At 46.1% G+C, this 13,429-nt stretch overlaps 1 protein-coding gene across 5 annotated transcripts in view; it reads right to left on the bottom strand.

Moving 5' to 3' along the window:
• The window catches only part of LOC129820230 (CUB and sushi domain-containing protein 3-like), an 805,004-nt gene that overhangs the window by 629,729 nt on the left and 161,846 nt on the right, over positions 1–13,429 (bottom strand). For all 5 annotated transcript variants that reach the window (XM_055877256.1, XM_055877257.1, XM_055877255.1 and 2 more), the window contains exon 3: positions 10,188–10,300. In XM_055877256.1, coding sequence (XP_055733231.1) covers positions 10,188–10,300 — 113 coding nt within the window. The remainder of the gene's footprint in view (positions 1–10,187; positions 10,301–13,429) is intronic.

Raw genomic sequence — 13,429 nt, forward strand, 5'->3', positions numbered from 1 at the left:
GTGTAAACGTGTGCGTGTTAGTGTATGTGTGTGTGTCTCTCTGTCTGTCTGTGTATGTGTGAACGTGTGCGTGTTAGTGTGTGTGTCTGCGAGGAGGGTGCCAGGGAAGTGAATGTGTGGGCAGCATGAGGATTATACAATACACTTCATCAATAAAGTCCTGGCAGCATAGGTGCTAGTTCGTTATTTATATATATATATATATATATAAATAAGAGAGAGAGAGACAGAGAGAGAGAGAGAGAGAGAGAGAGACAGAGAGACAGAGAGAGACAGAGAGAATAAGACCATCTGAACCCATGCCAAGTAGGCTGTGTAGCTATGCAGTTTTCAATGTCTACTTAGACATTAAATACCTTCTTACTGTCTTGTCTTGTCTTGTCTCAGTGGGTGGTGGTTACAATCAAAAACAAAGAAAATGTTGTCAGTTTTTCCTCCCTAGAGTTTATCGGTGTGCATGATTGAATCCATGCTCCATGCCTCTAAATGGATCAGAAGCTATTACAGTATTTTAACAGGAAAAGACAGTCACACACAGGCTGTATAAAGGAGTAAACAAACCATTACATAGCATGATGGTTAAGAAGTCATATTATCATCAGAAGTATCATCAGACTGTCAGGGTCTAATTGGCCATGTCAAACCCCACATCAAGAAAGCTGTACAGTATGTAAACACAGCCTGTGTGTGTGTGGGGGGGGGGGGGGGGGGCTTTGAGCAGATCTAATTGTCATTATTATACAGTAGCACTCTAACACTAAAATGAAACCCTGGTACAGCTGTGGAAATGATAACATCCTTTCCATCTCTCAGAAGCCGTGGTGACTTACACAATTTAAAAGGCAGTGAATCCATTACATTTTGGAGAGATAATTGAACGAGACAGACTGTCTTGCTTCTCTCCTGAAATGCTTGATGCATATTTGTATAACCCTGAAATTTCACTGGGTATCAAGGCCGTGCGTGGAGGCAGCTAATTGTGGATTGGCGGACGGAAGGGCTGGCGGGTAGGTCGTGGATGAATAGGCCTGGGGGCCCAGAATAAATACACTGAGCAAAAATATAAATACAATATGCAACATTTTCAAAGGCTTTACTGAGTTACAATTCATATAAGGAAATCAGTCAATTTAAATAAATGAATTAGGCCCTAATCTATGGATTTCACATGACTGGGAACACAGTTATGCATCTGTTGGTCACAGATAGCTTTAAAAAGACGTGGATCAGAAAACCAGTCAGTATCTGGTGTGACCATTAGTTGCCTCCTGAAGCGCGACACATCTCCTTCTCATAGAGTTGATCAGGTTGTTGATTATGGCCTGTGGAATGTTGTCCCCCACCTCTTCAGTGCTTGTGCGAAGTTACTGGATATTGGCAGGAACTAGAACACGCTGTCGTACACGTCGATCGAAAACATCCCAAACACGCTCAATGGGTGACATGTTGACTTTATTGAGTTTATTTTACTTTTACATGGACAGTGCACATTAATCAACGTTTCAGTAAAAGTGCCGGTTTTAGCCAGCCGGCTAATTTTCAACCGCAGTGCCTGTCTGGTGAGTATGCAGGCTATGGAAGAACTGAGACATTTTCAGCTTCCAGGAAATGTGTACATATCCTTGTGACACGGGGCCGTGCATTATAATGCTGAAACATGAGGTGATGGCAGTGGATGAATGGCACAACAATGGGCCTCACGATCTTGTCACTGTATTTCTGTGCATTCAATTCGTCATTGATAAAATGCAATTGTGTTTGTTGTCCGTAGCTTATGCCTGCTCATACCATAACCCCACCGCCGCCATGGGGCACTCGGTTCACAACGTTGACATCATCAAACCGCTCGCCCAATACGACACCATCTGCCATCTGCCCAGTACAGTTGAAACCGGGATTCATTCGTGAAGAGCAGTTCTCCAGTGTACCAGTGGCCATCGAAGGTGAGCATTTGATCACTGAAGTTGGATAGGACACCAAACTGCTGTCAGGTCAAGACCCTGGTGAGGATGACGAGCAAGCGGAAGAGCTTCCCTGAGGCGGTTTCTGACAGTTTGTGCAGATATTATTTGGTTGTGCAATCCCACAATTTCATCAGCTGTCCAGGTGGCTGGTCTCAGACCATCCCGCAGGTGAAGAAGCCGGATGTGGCGAACCTGGGTTGGCGTGATTACACGTGCTCTGTGATTGTCAAATCGGAGGGCATGTTGTCCGGTCCTCTGGCAGTCTCTATGGTGGTACCACAGGGTTCAATTCTCGGGCCGACTCTTTTCTCTGTATACATCAATGATGTTGCTCTTGCTGCGGGCGATTCCCTGATCCACCTCTACGCAGACGACACCATTCTGTATACTTCCGGCCCTTCCCTGGACACTGTGCTATCTAACCTCCAAACGAGCTTCAATGCCATACAACACTCCTTCCGTGGCCTCCAACTGCTCTTAAACACTAGTAAAACCAAATGCATGCTTTTCAACCGTTCGCTGCCTGCACCCGCACGCCCGACTAGCATCACCACCCTGGACGGTTCCGACCTAGAATATGTGGACATCTATAAGTACCTAGGTGTCTGGCTAGACTGCAAACTCTCCTTCCAGACTCATATCAAACATCTCCAATCCAAAATCAAATCTAGAGTCGGCTTTCTATTCCGCAACAAAGCCTCCTTCACTCACGCCGCCAAACTTACCCTAGTAAAACTGACTATCCTACCGATCCTCGACTTCGGCAATGTCATCTACAAAATAGCTTCCAATACTCTACTCAGCAAACTGGATGCAGTTTATCACAGTGCCATCCGTTTTGTTACTAAAGCACCTTATACGACCCACCACTGCGACCTGTATGCCCTAGTCGGCTGGCCCTCGCTACATGTTCGTCGTCAGACCCACTGGCTCCAGGTCATCTACAAGGCTATGCTAGGTAAAGTGCCGCCTTATCTCAGTTCACTGGTCACGATGGCTACACCCACCCGTAGCACGCGCTCCAGCAGGTGTATCTCACTGATCATCCCTAAAGCCAAAACCTCATTTGGACGCCTTTCCTTCCAGTTCTCTGCTGCCTGCGACTGGAACGAATTGCAAAAATCTCTGAAGTTGGAGACTTTTATCTCCCTCACCAACTTTAAAAATCTGCTATCCGAGCAGCTAACCGATCGCTGCAGCTGTACATAGTCTATCTGTAAACTACCCACCCAATTCACCTACCTCACCCCCATACTGCTTTTATTTATTTACTTTTCTGCTCTTTTGCACACCAGTATCTCTTCTTGCACATGATCATCTGATGATTTATCACTCCAGTGTTAATCTGCTAAATTGTAATTATTCGATTTATTGCCTACCTCATGCCTTTTGCACACATTGTATATAGATTCTCTTTTTTCTACCATGTTATTGACTTGTTTATTGTTTACTCCATGTGTAACTCTGTGTTGTTGTCTGTTCACACTGCTATGCTTTATCTTGGCCAGGTCGCAGTTGCAAATGAGAACTTGTTCTCAACTAGCCTACCTGGTTAAATAAAGGTGAAATAAAAAAAATAAAAATAAAAATTGTGAGGCCGGTTGGACGTACTGCCAAATTCTCAAAAATTATATTGAAGGTGGCTTAAGGTAGATGAATTAACATTAAATTATCTGGTAACAGCTCTGTTGGACGTTCCTGCAGTCAGCATTCCAATTGCACTCTCCCTTAAAACTTGACACATGTGTGGCATTGTGTTGTGTGACAAAACTGCACATTTCAGAGTGGCTTTTATTGTCCCCAGCACAAGGTGTATCTGTGTAATGATCATGCTGTTTAATCAGCTTCTTGAAATGCCACACCTGTCAGGTGGATGGATTATCTTGGCAAAGGAGAAATTCAAACAAATGTATGCACACAATTTAAGAGGAATAAGCTTTTTGTGCGTTTCTGTTCAGTTTAAATGGGGAAGTCAAAGCTGAGCAAAGAGATGTATTCATTCCACTAATACTAAACATGTGCTTGGAAAATAGAAACATCTCCATTTTGTGTATTTGAGCAACGTTTTTTCGGGGTGTGGATAACGCCATCTTGAATTGCCATAGTAATGACTGAAACTTATGCATCATTGGTAGGAGCAAAGACAGTACAGTACGGTAAGGTTTAGAAACTCTGTGGTAGGAGTGAGCAAATTGTGAGTGTTGGCATGGAGACTGAAAGTGCTGCCACCAGGTGGTGTCTTGTCTCTATTGGACCTGAATGGGTTTTCGCAACGTTGACAGCTCTGTCATTGAGATCAGGACAACAATATTAAGGTAAGGAACTGTATACAATTCATTTTTATGTTGGTAATTATAATATGTACATTTTAGAGTATTTTTTCCCGATTGATAAGATGAGTCTGTGGAATTATTTGTTGATAACAAAGTGAGAAGACAATCATCCAAAACAAGGGAAGGTAGCTAGGTAGTTGATTTAGCTCTTGTCTTGGCTTTTTGATGTAAATACTTTCATTGATAACTGTACAAAATAAAATGCTCATATTGACAATTTGAAGAACATTTGTCATTTAGGCTAGACCAGGGATGGGCAACTTTGATGGGGGTGCAGTGATCATGAAGGGCTGCAGTGACTTGTGGGTCTGCGTAGCCACACACGCAGTCAGAGCCCTAGACTTTTGAGGGTCTAAGTGACATCTGGTTTCTCCCCTCTTGACAGAAAATGCTGCTATGAGGCGTAAAGAAAATGTTGCTATGAGGCGTAAAGAAAATGTTGCTATGGGGCGTAAAGAAAATGTTGCTATGAGGCGTAAAGAAAATGTTGCTATGGGGCGTAAAGAAAATGTTGCTATGGGGCGTAAAGAAAATGTTGCTATGGGGCGTAAAGAAAATGTTGCTATGGGGCGTAAAGAAAATGTTGCTATGGGGCGTAAAGAAAATGTTGCTATGGGGCGTAAAGAAAATGTTGCTATGAGGTGTAAAGAAAATGTTGCTATGGGGCGTAAAGAAAATGTTGCTATGGGGCGTAAAGAAAATGTTGCTATGAGGCGTAAAGAAAATGTTGCTATGGGCGTAAAGAAAATGTTGCTATGGGGCGTAAAGAAAATGTTGCTATGAGGCGTAAAGAAAATGTTGCTATGAGGCGTAAAGAAAATGTTGCTATGAGGCGTAAAGAAAATGCTGCTATGGTCCGTAAAGAAAATGTTGCTATGGGGCGTAAAGAAAATGTTGCTATGGGGCGTAAAGAAAATGTTGCTATGGGGCGTAAAGAAAATGTTATTATGGGGCGTAAAGAAAATGTTGCTATGGGGCGTAAAGAAAATGTTGCTATGGGGCGTAAAGAAAATGTTGCTATGGGGCGTAAAGAAAATGTTGCTATGAGGCGTAAAGAAAATGTTGCTATGAGGCGTAAAGAAAATGTTGCTATGAGGCGTAAAGAAAATGCTGCTATGGTCCGTAAAGAAAATGTTGCTATGGGGCGTAAAGAAAATGTTGCTATGGGGCGTAAAGAAAATGTTGCTATGGGGCGTAAAGAAAATGTTATTATGGGGCGTAAAGAAAATGTTGCTATGGGGCGTAAAGAAAATGTTGCTATGGGGCGTAAAGAAAATGTTGCTATGGGGCGTAAAGAAAATGTTGCTATGGGGCGTAAAGAAAATGTTGCTATGGGGCGTAAAGAAAATGGTGCAGTTTGAAAGGAAGTTTTCTGCAATTCTACACATTTTGCCATAATAGGGTGGAGAGAAATGTTTGCAGTTTTCAATATGATATCTGAGTGAGAGTGACACAGGCTAATTGAAGGACTGTCAGTGACTGACAAAACCACAGAAAATCTTCTGATGCAGAACCAAATGTATAAATTGCACCTGGTTTATTCTACTATTGAGACCCCGACTGAGTTCCTTAACAAAATCTGAAAGATTGGCAGAGGTGAGTAGGGTGGAGGGTGGTAGATGAGGGTAGTAGAGGTGAGGAGGGTGGAGGGTGGTAGATGAGGGTAGTAGAGGTGAGGAGGGTGGTAGATGAGGGTAGTAGAGGTGAGTAGGGTGGAGGGTGGTAGATGAGGGTAGTAGAGGTGAGGAGGGTGGAGGGTGGTAGATGAGGGTAGTAGAGGTGAGGAGGGTGGAGGGTGGTAGATGAGGGTAGTAGAGGTGAGGAGGGTGGAGGGTGGTAGATGAGGGTAGTAGAGGTGAGGAGGGTGGTAGATGAGGGTAGTAGAGGTGAGTAGGGTGGAGGGTGGTAGATGAGGGTAGTAGAGGTGAGTAGGGTGGAGGGTGGTAGATGAAGGTAGTAGAGGTGAGGAGGGTGGAGGGTGGTAGATGAGGGTAGTAGAGGTGAGTAGGGTGGAGGGTGGTAGATGAGGGTAGTAGAGGTGAGTAGGGTGGAGGGTGGTAGATGAGGGTAGTAGAGGTGAGTAGGGTGGAGGGTGGTAGATGAGGGTAGTAGAGGTGAGGAGGGTGGAGGGTGGTAGATGAGGGTAGTAGAGGTGAGGAGGGTGGAGGGTGGTAGATGAGGGTAGTAGAGGTGAGGAGGGTGGAGGGTGGTAGATGAGGGTAGTAGAGGTGAGGAGGGTGGTAGATGAGGGTAGTAGAGGTGAGTAGGGTGGAGGGTGGTAGATGAGGGTAGTAGAGGTGAGTAGGGTGGAGGGTGGTAGATGAAGGTAGTAGAGGTGAGGAGGGTGGAGGGTGGTAGATGAGGGTAGTAGAGGTGAGTAGGGTGGAGGGTGGTAGATGAGGGTAGTAGAGGTGAGGAGGGTGGTAGATGAGGGTAGTAGAGGTGAGTAGGGTGGAGGGTGGTAGATGAGGGTAGTAGAGGTGAGTAGGGTGGAGGGTGGTAGATGAAGGTAGTAGAGGTGAGGAGGGTGGAGGGTGGTAGATGAGGGTAGTAGAGGTGAGTAGGGTGGAGGGTGGTAGATGAGGGTAGTAGAGGTGAGTAGGGTGGAGGGTGGTAGATGAGGGTAGTAGAGGTGAGGAGGGTGGAGGGTGGTAGATGAGGGTAGTAGAGGTGAGTAGGGTGGAGGGTGGTAGATGAGGGTAGTAGAGGTGAGTAGGGTGGAGGGTGGTAGATGAAGGTAGTAGAGGTGAGGAGGGTGGAGGGTGGTAGATGAGGGTAGTAGAGGTGAGTAGGGTGGAGGGTGGTAGATGAGGGTAGTAGAGGTGAGTAGGGTGGAGGGTGGTAGATGAGGGTAGTAGAGGTGAGTAGGGTGGAGGGTGGTAGATGAGGGTAGTAGAGGTGAGGAGGGTGGAGGGTGGTAGATGAGGGTAGTAGAGGTGAGTAGGGTGGAGGGTGGTAGATGAGGGTAGTAGAGGTGAGGAGGGTGGAGGGTGGTAGATGAGGGTAGTAGAGGTGAGGAGGGTGGTAGAAGAGAGGAGGGTGGTTGATGAGAGGAGGGTGGTGAAGGAGAGGAGGTTGGTAGATGGGGGTGGTAGATGAGAGGAGGGTGGTGGAAGAGATGAGGGTGGTAGATGAGAGGAGGGTGGTAGAAGAGATGGGGTGGTAGATTAGAGGAGGGTGGTAGAGATGAGAAGGGTGGTAGAGGGTGGTAAGGGAGGGGAGGGTGGTAGAGATGAGAAGGGTGGTAGAGGGTGGTAAGGGAGGGGAGGGTGGTAGAGATGAGAAGGGTGGTAGAGGGTGGTAAGGGAGGGGAGGGTGGTAGAGATGAGAAGGGTGGTAGAGGGTGGTAAGGGAGGGGAGGGTGGTAGAGATGAGAAGGGTGGTAGAGGGTGGTAAGGGAGGGGAGGGTGGTAGAGATGAGAAGGGTGGTAGAGGGTGGTAAGGGAGAGAAGGGTGGTAGAGATGAGAAGGGTGATAGAGGGTGGTAAGGGAGGGGAGGGTGGTAGAGATGAGAAGGGTGGTAGAGGGTGGTAAGGGAGGGAAGGGTGGTAGAGATGAGAAGGGTGGTAGAGGGTGGTAAGGGAGGGGAGGGTGGTAGAGATGAGAAGGGTGGTAGAGGGTGGTAAGGGAGGGGAGGGTGGTAGAGATGAGAAGGGTGGTAGAGGGTGGTAAGGGAGGGGAGGGTGGTAGAGATGAGAAGGGTGGTAGAGGGTGGAAAGGGAGGGGAGGGTGGTAGAGGGTGGTAAGGGAGGGAAGGGTGGTAGAGGGTGGTAAGGGTGGTAGAGGGTGGAAAGGGAGGGGAGGGTGGTAGAGGGTGGAAAGGGAGGGGAGGGTGGTAGAGGGTGGTAAGGGTGGTAGAGGGTGGAAAGGGAGGGGAGGGTGGTAGAGGGTGGTAAGGGTGGTAGAGGGTGGAAAGGGAGGGGAGGGTGGTAGAGGGTGGGGAGGGTGGTAGAGGGTGGAAAGGGAGGGGAGGGTGGTAGAGGGTGGGGAGGGTGGTAGAGGGTGGAAAGGGAGGGGAGGGTGGTAGAGGGTGGGGAGGGTGGTAGAGGGTGGAAAGGGAGGGGAGGGTGGTAGAGGGTGGTAAGGGTGGTAGGTTGAATAGAGTTTCTAAACCATTTTTGTCTTTCTGTAGATCCTTGCATGTCCAATATGTCTGTCTAGTCTAATATGTCTAGTCCAGTATGTCTGTCTAGTCCAGTATGTCTGTCTAGTCTAATATGTCTAGTCCAGTATGTCTGTCTAGTCCAGTATGTCTGTCTAGTCTAATATGTCTAGTCCAGTCTAATATGTCTGTATAGTCCAGTATGTCTGTATAGTCCAGTATGTCTGTATAGTCCAGTTTGTCTGTGTAGTCCAGTCTGTCTGTCTAGTCCAGTATGTCTGTCCAGTCTAATATGTCTAGTCCAGTATGTCTGTCTAGTCCAGTCTGTCTGTATAGTCCAGTATGTCTGTATAGTCCAGTATGTCTGTATAGTCCAGTATGTCTGTCTAGTCCAGTATGTCTGTCCAGTCTAATATGTCTAGTCCAGTATGTCTGTCTAGTCCAGTCTGTCTGTATAGTCCAGTATGTCTGTATAGTCCAGTATGTCTGTATAGTCCAGTATGTCTGTCTAGTCCAGTATGTCTGTCCAGTCTAATATGTCTAGTCCAGTATGTCTGTCTAGTCCAGTCTGTCTGTATAGTCCAGTATGTCTGTCTAGTCCAGTATGTCTGTATAGTCCAGTATGTCTGTCTAGTCCAGTCTGTCTGTATAGTCCAGTATGTCTGTCTAGTCCAGTCTGTCTGTCTAGTCCAGTATGTCTGTATAGTCCAGTATGTCTGTATAGTCCAGTATGTCTGTCTAGTCCAGTCTGTCTGTCTAGTCCAGTCTGTCTGTCTAGTCCAGTATGTCTGTATAGTCCAGTTTGTCTGTGTAGTCTAGTCTGTCTGTCTAGTCCAGTATGATTGTATAGTCCAGTATGTCTGTATTGTCCAGTCTGTCTGTGTAGTCCAGTCTGTCTGTCTAGTCCAGTCTGTCTGTCTAGTCCAGTATGTCTGTATAGTCCAGTATGTCTGTATAGTCCAGTCTGTCTGTCTAGTCCAGTATGTCTGTATTGTCCAGTATGTCTGTCTAGTCCAGTATGTCTGTATAGTACAGTATGTCTGTATAGTCCAGTATGTCTGTCTAGTCCAGTATGTCTGTCTAGTCCAGTATGTCTGTCTAGTACAGTATGTCTGTATAGTCCAGTATGTCTGTCTAGTCCAGTATGTCTGTCTAGTCCAGTATGTCTGTCTAGTACAGTATGTCTGTATAGTCCAGTATGTCTGTATAGTCCAGTATGTCTGTATAGTCCAGTATGTCTGTCTAGTCCAGTATGTCTGTCTAGTACAGTATGTCTGTATAGTCCAGTATGTCTGTCTAGTCCAGTATGTCTGTCTAGTCCAGTATGTCTGTATAGTCCAGTATGTCTGTATTGTCCAGTCTGTCTGTGTAGTCCAGTCTGTCTGTCTAGTCCAGTATGTCTGTATAGTCCAGTATGTCTGTCTAGTACAGTATGTCTGTATAGTCAGTATGTCTGTATAGTCCAGTATGTCTGTCTAGTCCAGTATGTCTGTATAGTCCAGTATGTCTGTCTAGTCCAGTAGGGCCCTTACAGTGTCTGGTGTTGATAACTTTTGGTTTGATGTGGACTGATGAGGACCTTAGAGAACAGCTGGTCTTAGTGGGATCTCACACAGACAGTTTAACTCTAATAATAAAACACTCCGACAGATCAGAACAAAGTATCAGAACCAGCAGCTGGATCAGAAGCCGTCCCATCCAACAGGAGTCTCTCTGCTGTTCATTTTATGAGCGAATACAAGAGATCAACAACAGAAACAATGAGAGGGGATAGGAGAAGAGACTTACCTTCATAGTATAATTTAAAGCCGTGAGCGCTCACAGCAAAGTCACTGGTAAGACGCAGGGAGAAGACGGACCCCGTGCTCGTGACTGGTGGAGGGATTGAGAATCCTGTTAACCTATAAGTAAAAGGAGACATCATGCAATACACCAATCAGAATTAGCTGGAGACACTATTAACTAAATAGCACACAGACACCAGTGAGAACGGCCAATAGGACACTATGAACCAATAACATACCCCAATCAGAATGATGTGAAGATGTACATAGACAACCAGTAGCAGCCTGGCAAGTCTCACCAACCAGTCAGCCCAATGTTGTCATTCAGCTAAAATAGCACAGTGGAGTTACAGTGTGATCTCTGGAGCCAGGAGTAGTAGTGAATATATCACCGTCATGTGGAGGGAGAACATATCGATTATACGGCCCCATTTCAAAGTAAAGATCGTTATAACATTTCAAATGTACACGAGCTCAGGCTAATTTATGGGCTACACTAGCTCTGCTTGGTAGGCTATTAACATTTCGTTGGCTGGAGTTTGTTTCAATAAAGTGATTTCAAAAAGCCATACTGTGAAGAGAGGTGGGGAAAATATACATATCAATAGAGACCATACAGATGTACTGTAGGATATTCATTTGAGGCAATTTGCTAGAGCAGGGAAATAATCCTGCAGGAACAGAAAATTAGAATTATTATGTGGATAAAAAAATGTATGAACATTTTTGTAGGGGTTGATACATTTTGCTTAAGGGAAAATCAAGTCTAAAATTTCAATGTGGAAATTACAAACTTCAGAAGCCTTTTTCAAACTCAAATAGACTACAAGTTTAAAATGTCCTACATTGCGGGAAAGTTCTCCTGCAACAGGGTGATCAAATTACGATCCTACATCTGTATGCAGGCTATACCATGGGTTAAAACTAAGATATGATACATTCTAGATCAGCAAAGGAAGTAGATAGCTGAGAGCAATAGCAAAGACTAGTGGTGATACGCTCTGTCAATAGAGTGAAAACAACACTTTATATGCATTAGACATGAAATTGCATTGGAGGGTAAATCACTGAACCAGAAAAAAGTAGTCCACATTTAGCACTTTCTGAGATTGCGTGTCAACAGGATCATTAAAAGTCAGGCACAATGTACAGTACGTACCAGAAACCTCCAAACCCAGATATGGGTTGACTTTTGCCCCGCAGGCCTCCAGAAGCCCACTGCTACCATTAGCAATGCAAAGACTCCTGCTTCTCCTTAAGGCTATATTCAAATCCACATGACTATGTGTTAGAAGGTGCCGTGTGGCTCCGCTTGATAAAGATGGGTGTTAGCCATGCCATGTAGAGTACACACAGTCTAGTATGTGTGTATGAGCCATGCAGGAATTGCACCCACGGCCCTGGCTTACACAGACAGTGAACTCCAAAAGGAACACTCCAGCACGTTGGATTTGAAATGGTACAATGACTACGAGGTTAAAGTGCAGACTGTCAGCTTTAATTTGAGGGTATTTTCATCCATATCGGGTGAACCGTTTTAGAACTTACAGCTCAAGTTAAAGCTGTCAGTCTGCACTTTAACCTCATAGTCATTGTACCATTTCAAATCCAACGTGCTGGAGAACAGAGCCAAAACAACAAACAATGTGTCACTGTCCCAATACTGTTGAAACTCACTGCATAAATGTATGTAGTCACAAAACTGTAACTTAAGCTGCATTGGATAAAAGCCTCTGTTAAGTGGCGTATCAAAGTAGGTGTCGCCGCAAAAAAATGTGCTTAGTTCAAAAGCCATTTTGATAAGGTACTAGAACTGGCACGATGCAAGTAGCAGTGAAAACCCACTGCCAACTGGTCTTCATGTTAATCTCGTAGGGAGAAACAACCAGATCAATATCAAAAAGTTCTGAATAATTAAACACTGAATAATAACAGAGGAGTGTGTGTGTACTTCAAATTGCGTCACGCGTACAGAGATCCTATTGGCTATGCTAATAAACTAGAATAGAGTGAGTGAAATATTTATAAAAGCTTTTGCATAACCGCCCCAGGAGATCACAGAGTATCCCTTTAATATGATCAACCTTTAAACTTGTCGTCGGCTTCAAAGAACTTGAGCGAGAAGAGAGTAAGTACCTTCTATTCTGCACATACTGTCTTCAACAAACAATTCATCTCTCTCTTGCTCTCTCCCCCCCTCTCCCCCTCCCATCCTTCTTTCTCCCTCCTATTTCCCTCTCTCTCAAGGTTTCTCTCCACCCACCATTGGCTCACAAATGGATAACTAGCCACAGATTTTACAATGTAATGCATATTAACATACATGTCACATGGGATGACGCTGGAGAGTCGAAGCAGGTACGGGGAGTAAAACATTTAATAAAGAACGGACATGTAACGAGACAGGAACAGCGTCAGCAAACTAATAATACAGACAAAAAACTATCAATGCAGTAGCGGGGAACAGAGCTGGGGAACTGACAAATATAGGGGAGGTAATAAACAGATGATAAGTGAGTCCAGGTGAGTCCAATATCACTGAAACGCGTGACGAGGGGAGGCAGGTGTGCGTAATAGATGATAGGAGTGAGTGATGCAGGGCAGCCTGGGGTCCTCTAGCTCCAGAGGGGGGAAGAGCGGGAGCAGACGTAACAGTACCCCCCGCCCCCCGCCTAGATGCGCCACCCGGCGTCCCACCTGGGCGAACCGGCTGAGACATGGGCGCTGGGCAAGCCGGTTGGGGCGTGGGAGCCCAATGAACCGGCAGGAGCGTGAAAGCCTGGCGAGCCGGCTGAGGCATTGGAGCCTAACATCTGGCTGAAGCAAGACGCCCGTCGATCCTGCTGCAGAGAGGGAGCACGACTATCCAGCAGAGCGTGACGTGGGATGGAAACCTGCCGAGCCAATCGAGGCAACAAAACCTTTCGAGCCAGCCAGGGCGTGGACGCCCAACGGGCTGGCTTAGGCACCCCCGGTTCCATCGGCGGCGGAATCATCCCCGACGTCACCAAACAAAACTTAAAGCAAAAAAAAAAACTCCTGGACCGGCTGGGCGAACAAGACCTGACAATCCGGCTGAGGCCCGATGTGGGATGGGCGCCATCTGAGCCAACCGGGGCAAGGGAACCTCTCAAGCCAGCTACGGCGTGGAAGCCCAACAAGCTGGCTAGGCACCCCCGGTTCCATCGGCGGTGACCCAGAGCCGATGTCACCATACACACTGGAACGCCAGGAAACGCCAGGAGT

This window comes from Salvelinus fontinalis, chromosome 22 (assembly GCF_029448725.1).
Source record: "Salvelinus fontinalis isolate EN_2023a chromosome 22, ASM2944872v1, whole genome shotgun sequence".
Taxonomy (NCBI): domain Eukaryota; kingdom Metazoa; phylum Chordata; class Actinopteri; order Salmoniformes; family Salmonidae; genus Salvelinus; species Salvelinus fontinalis.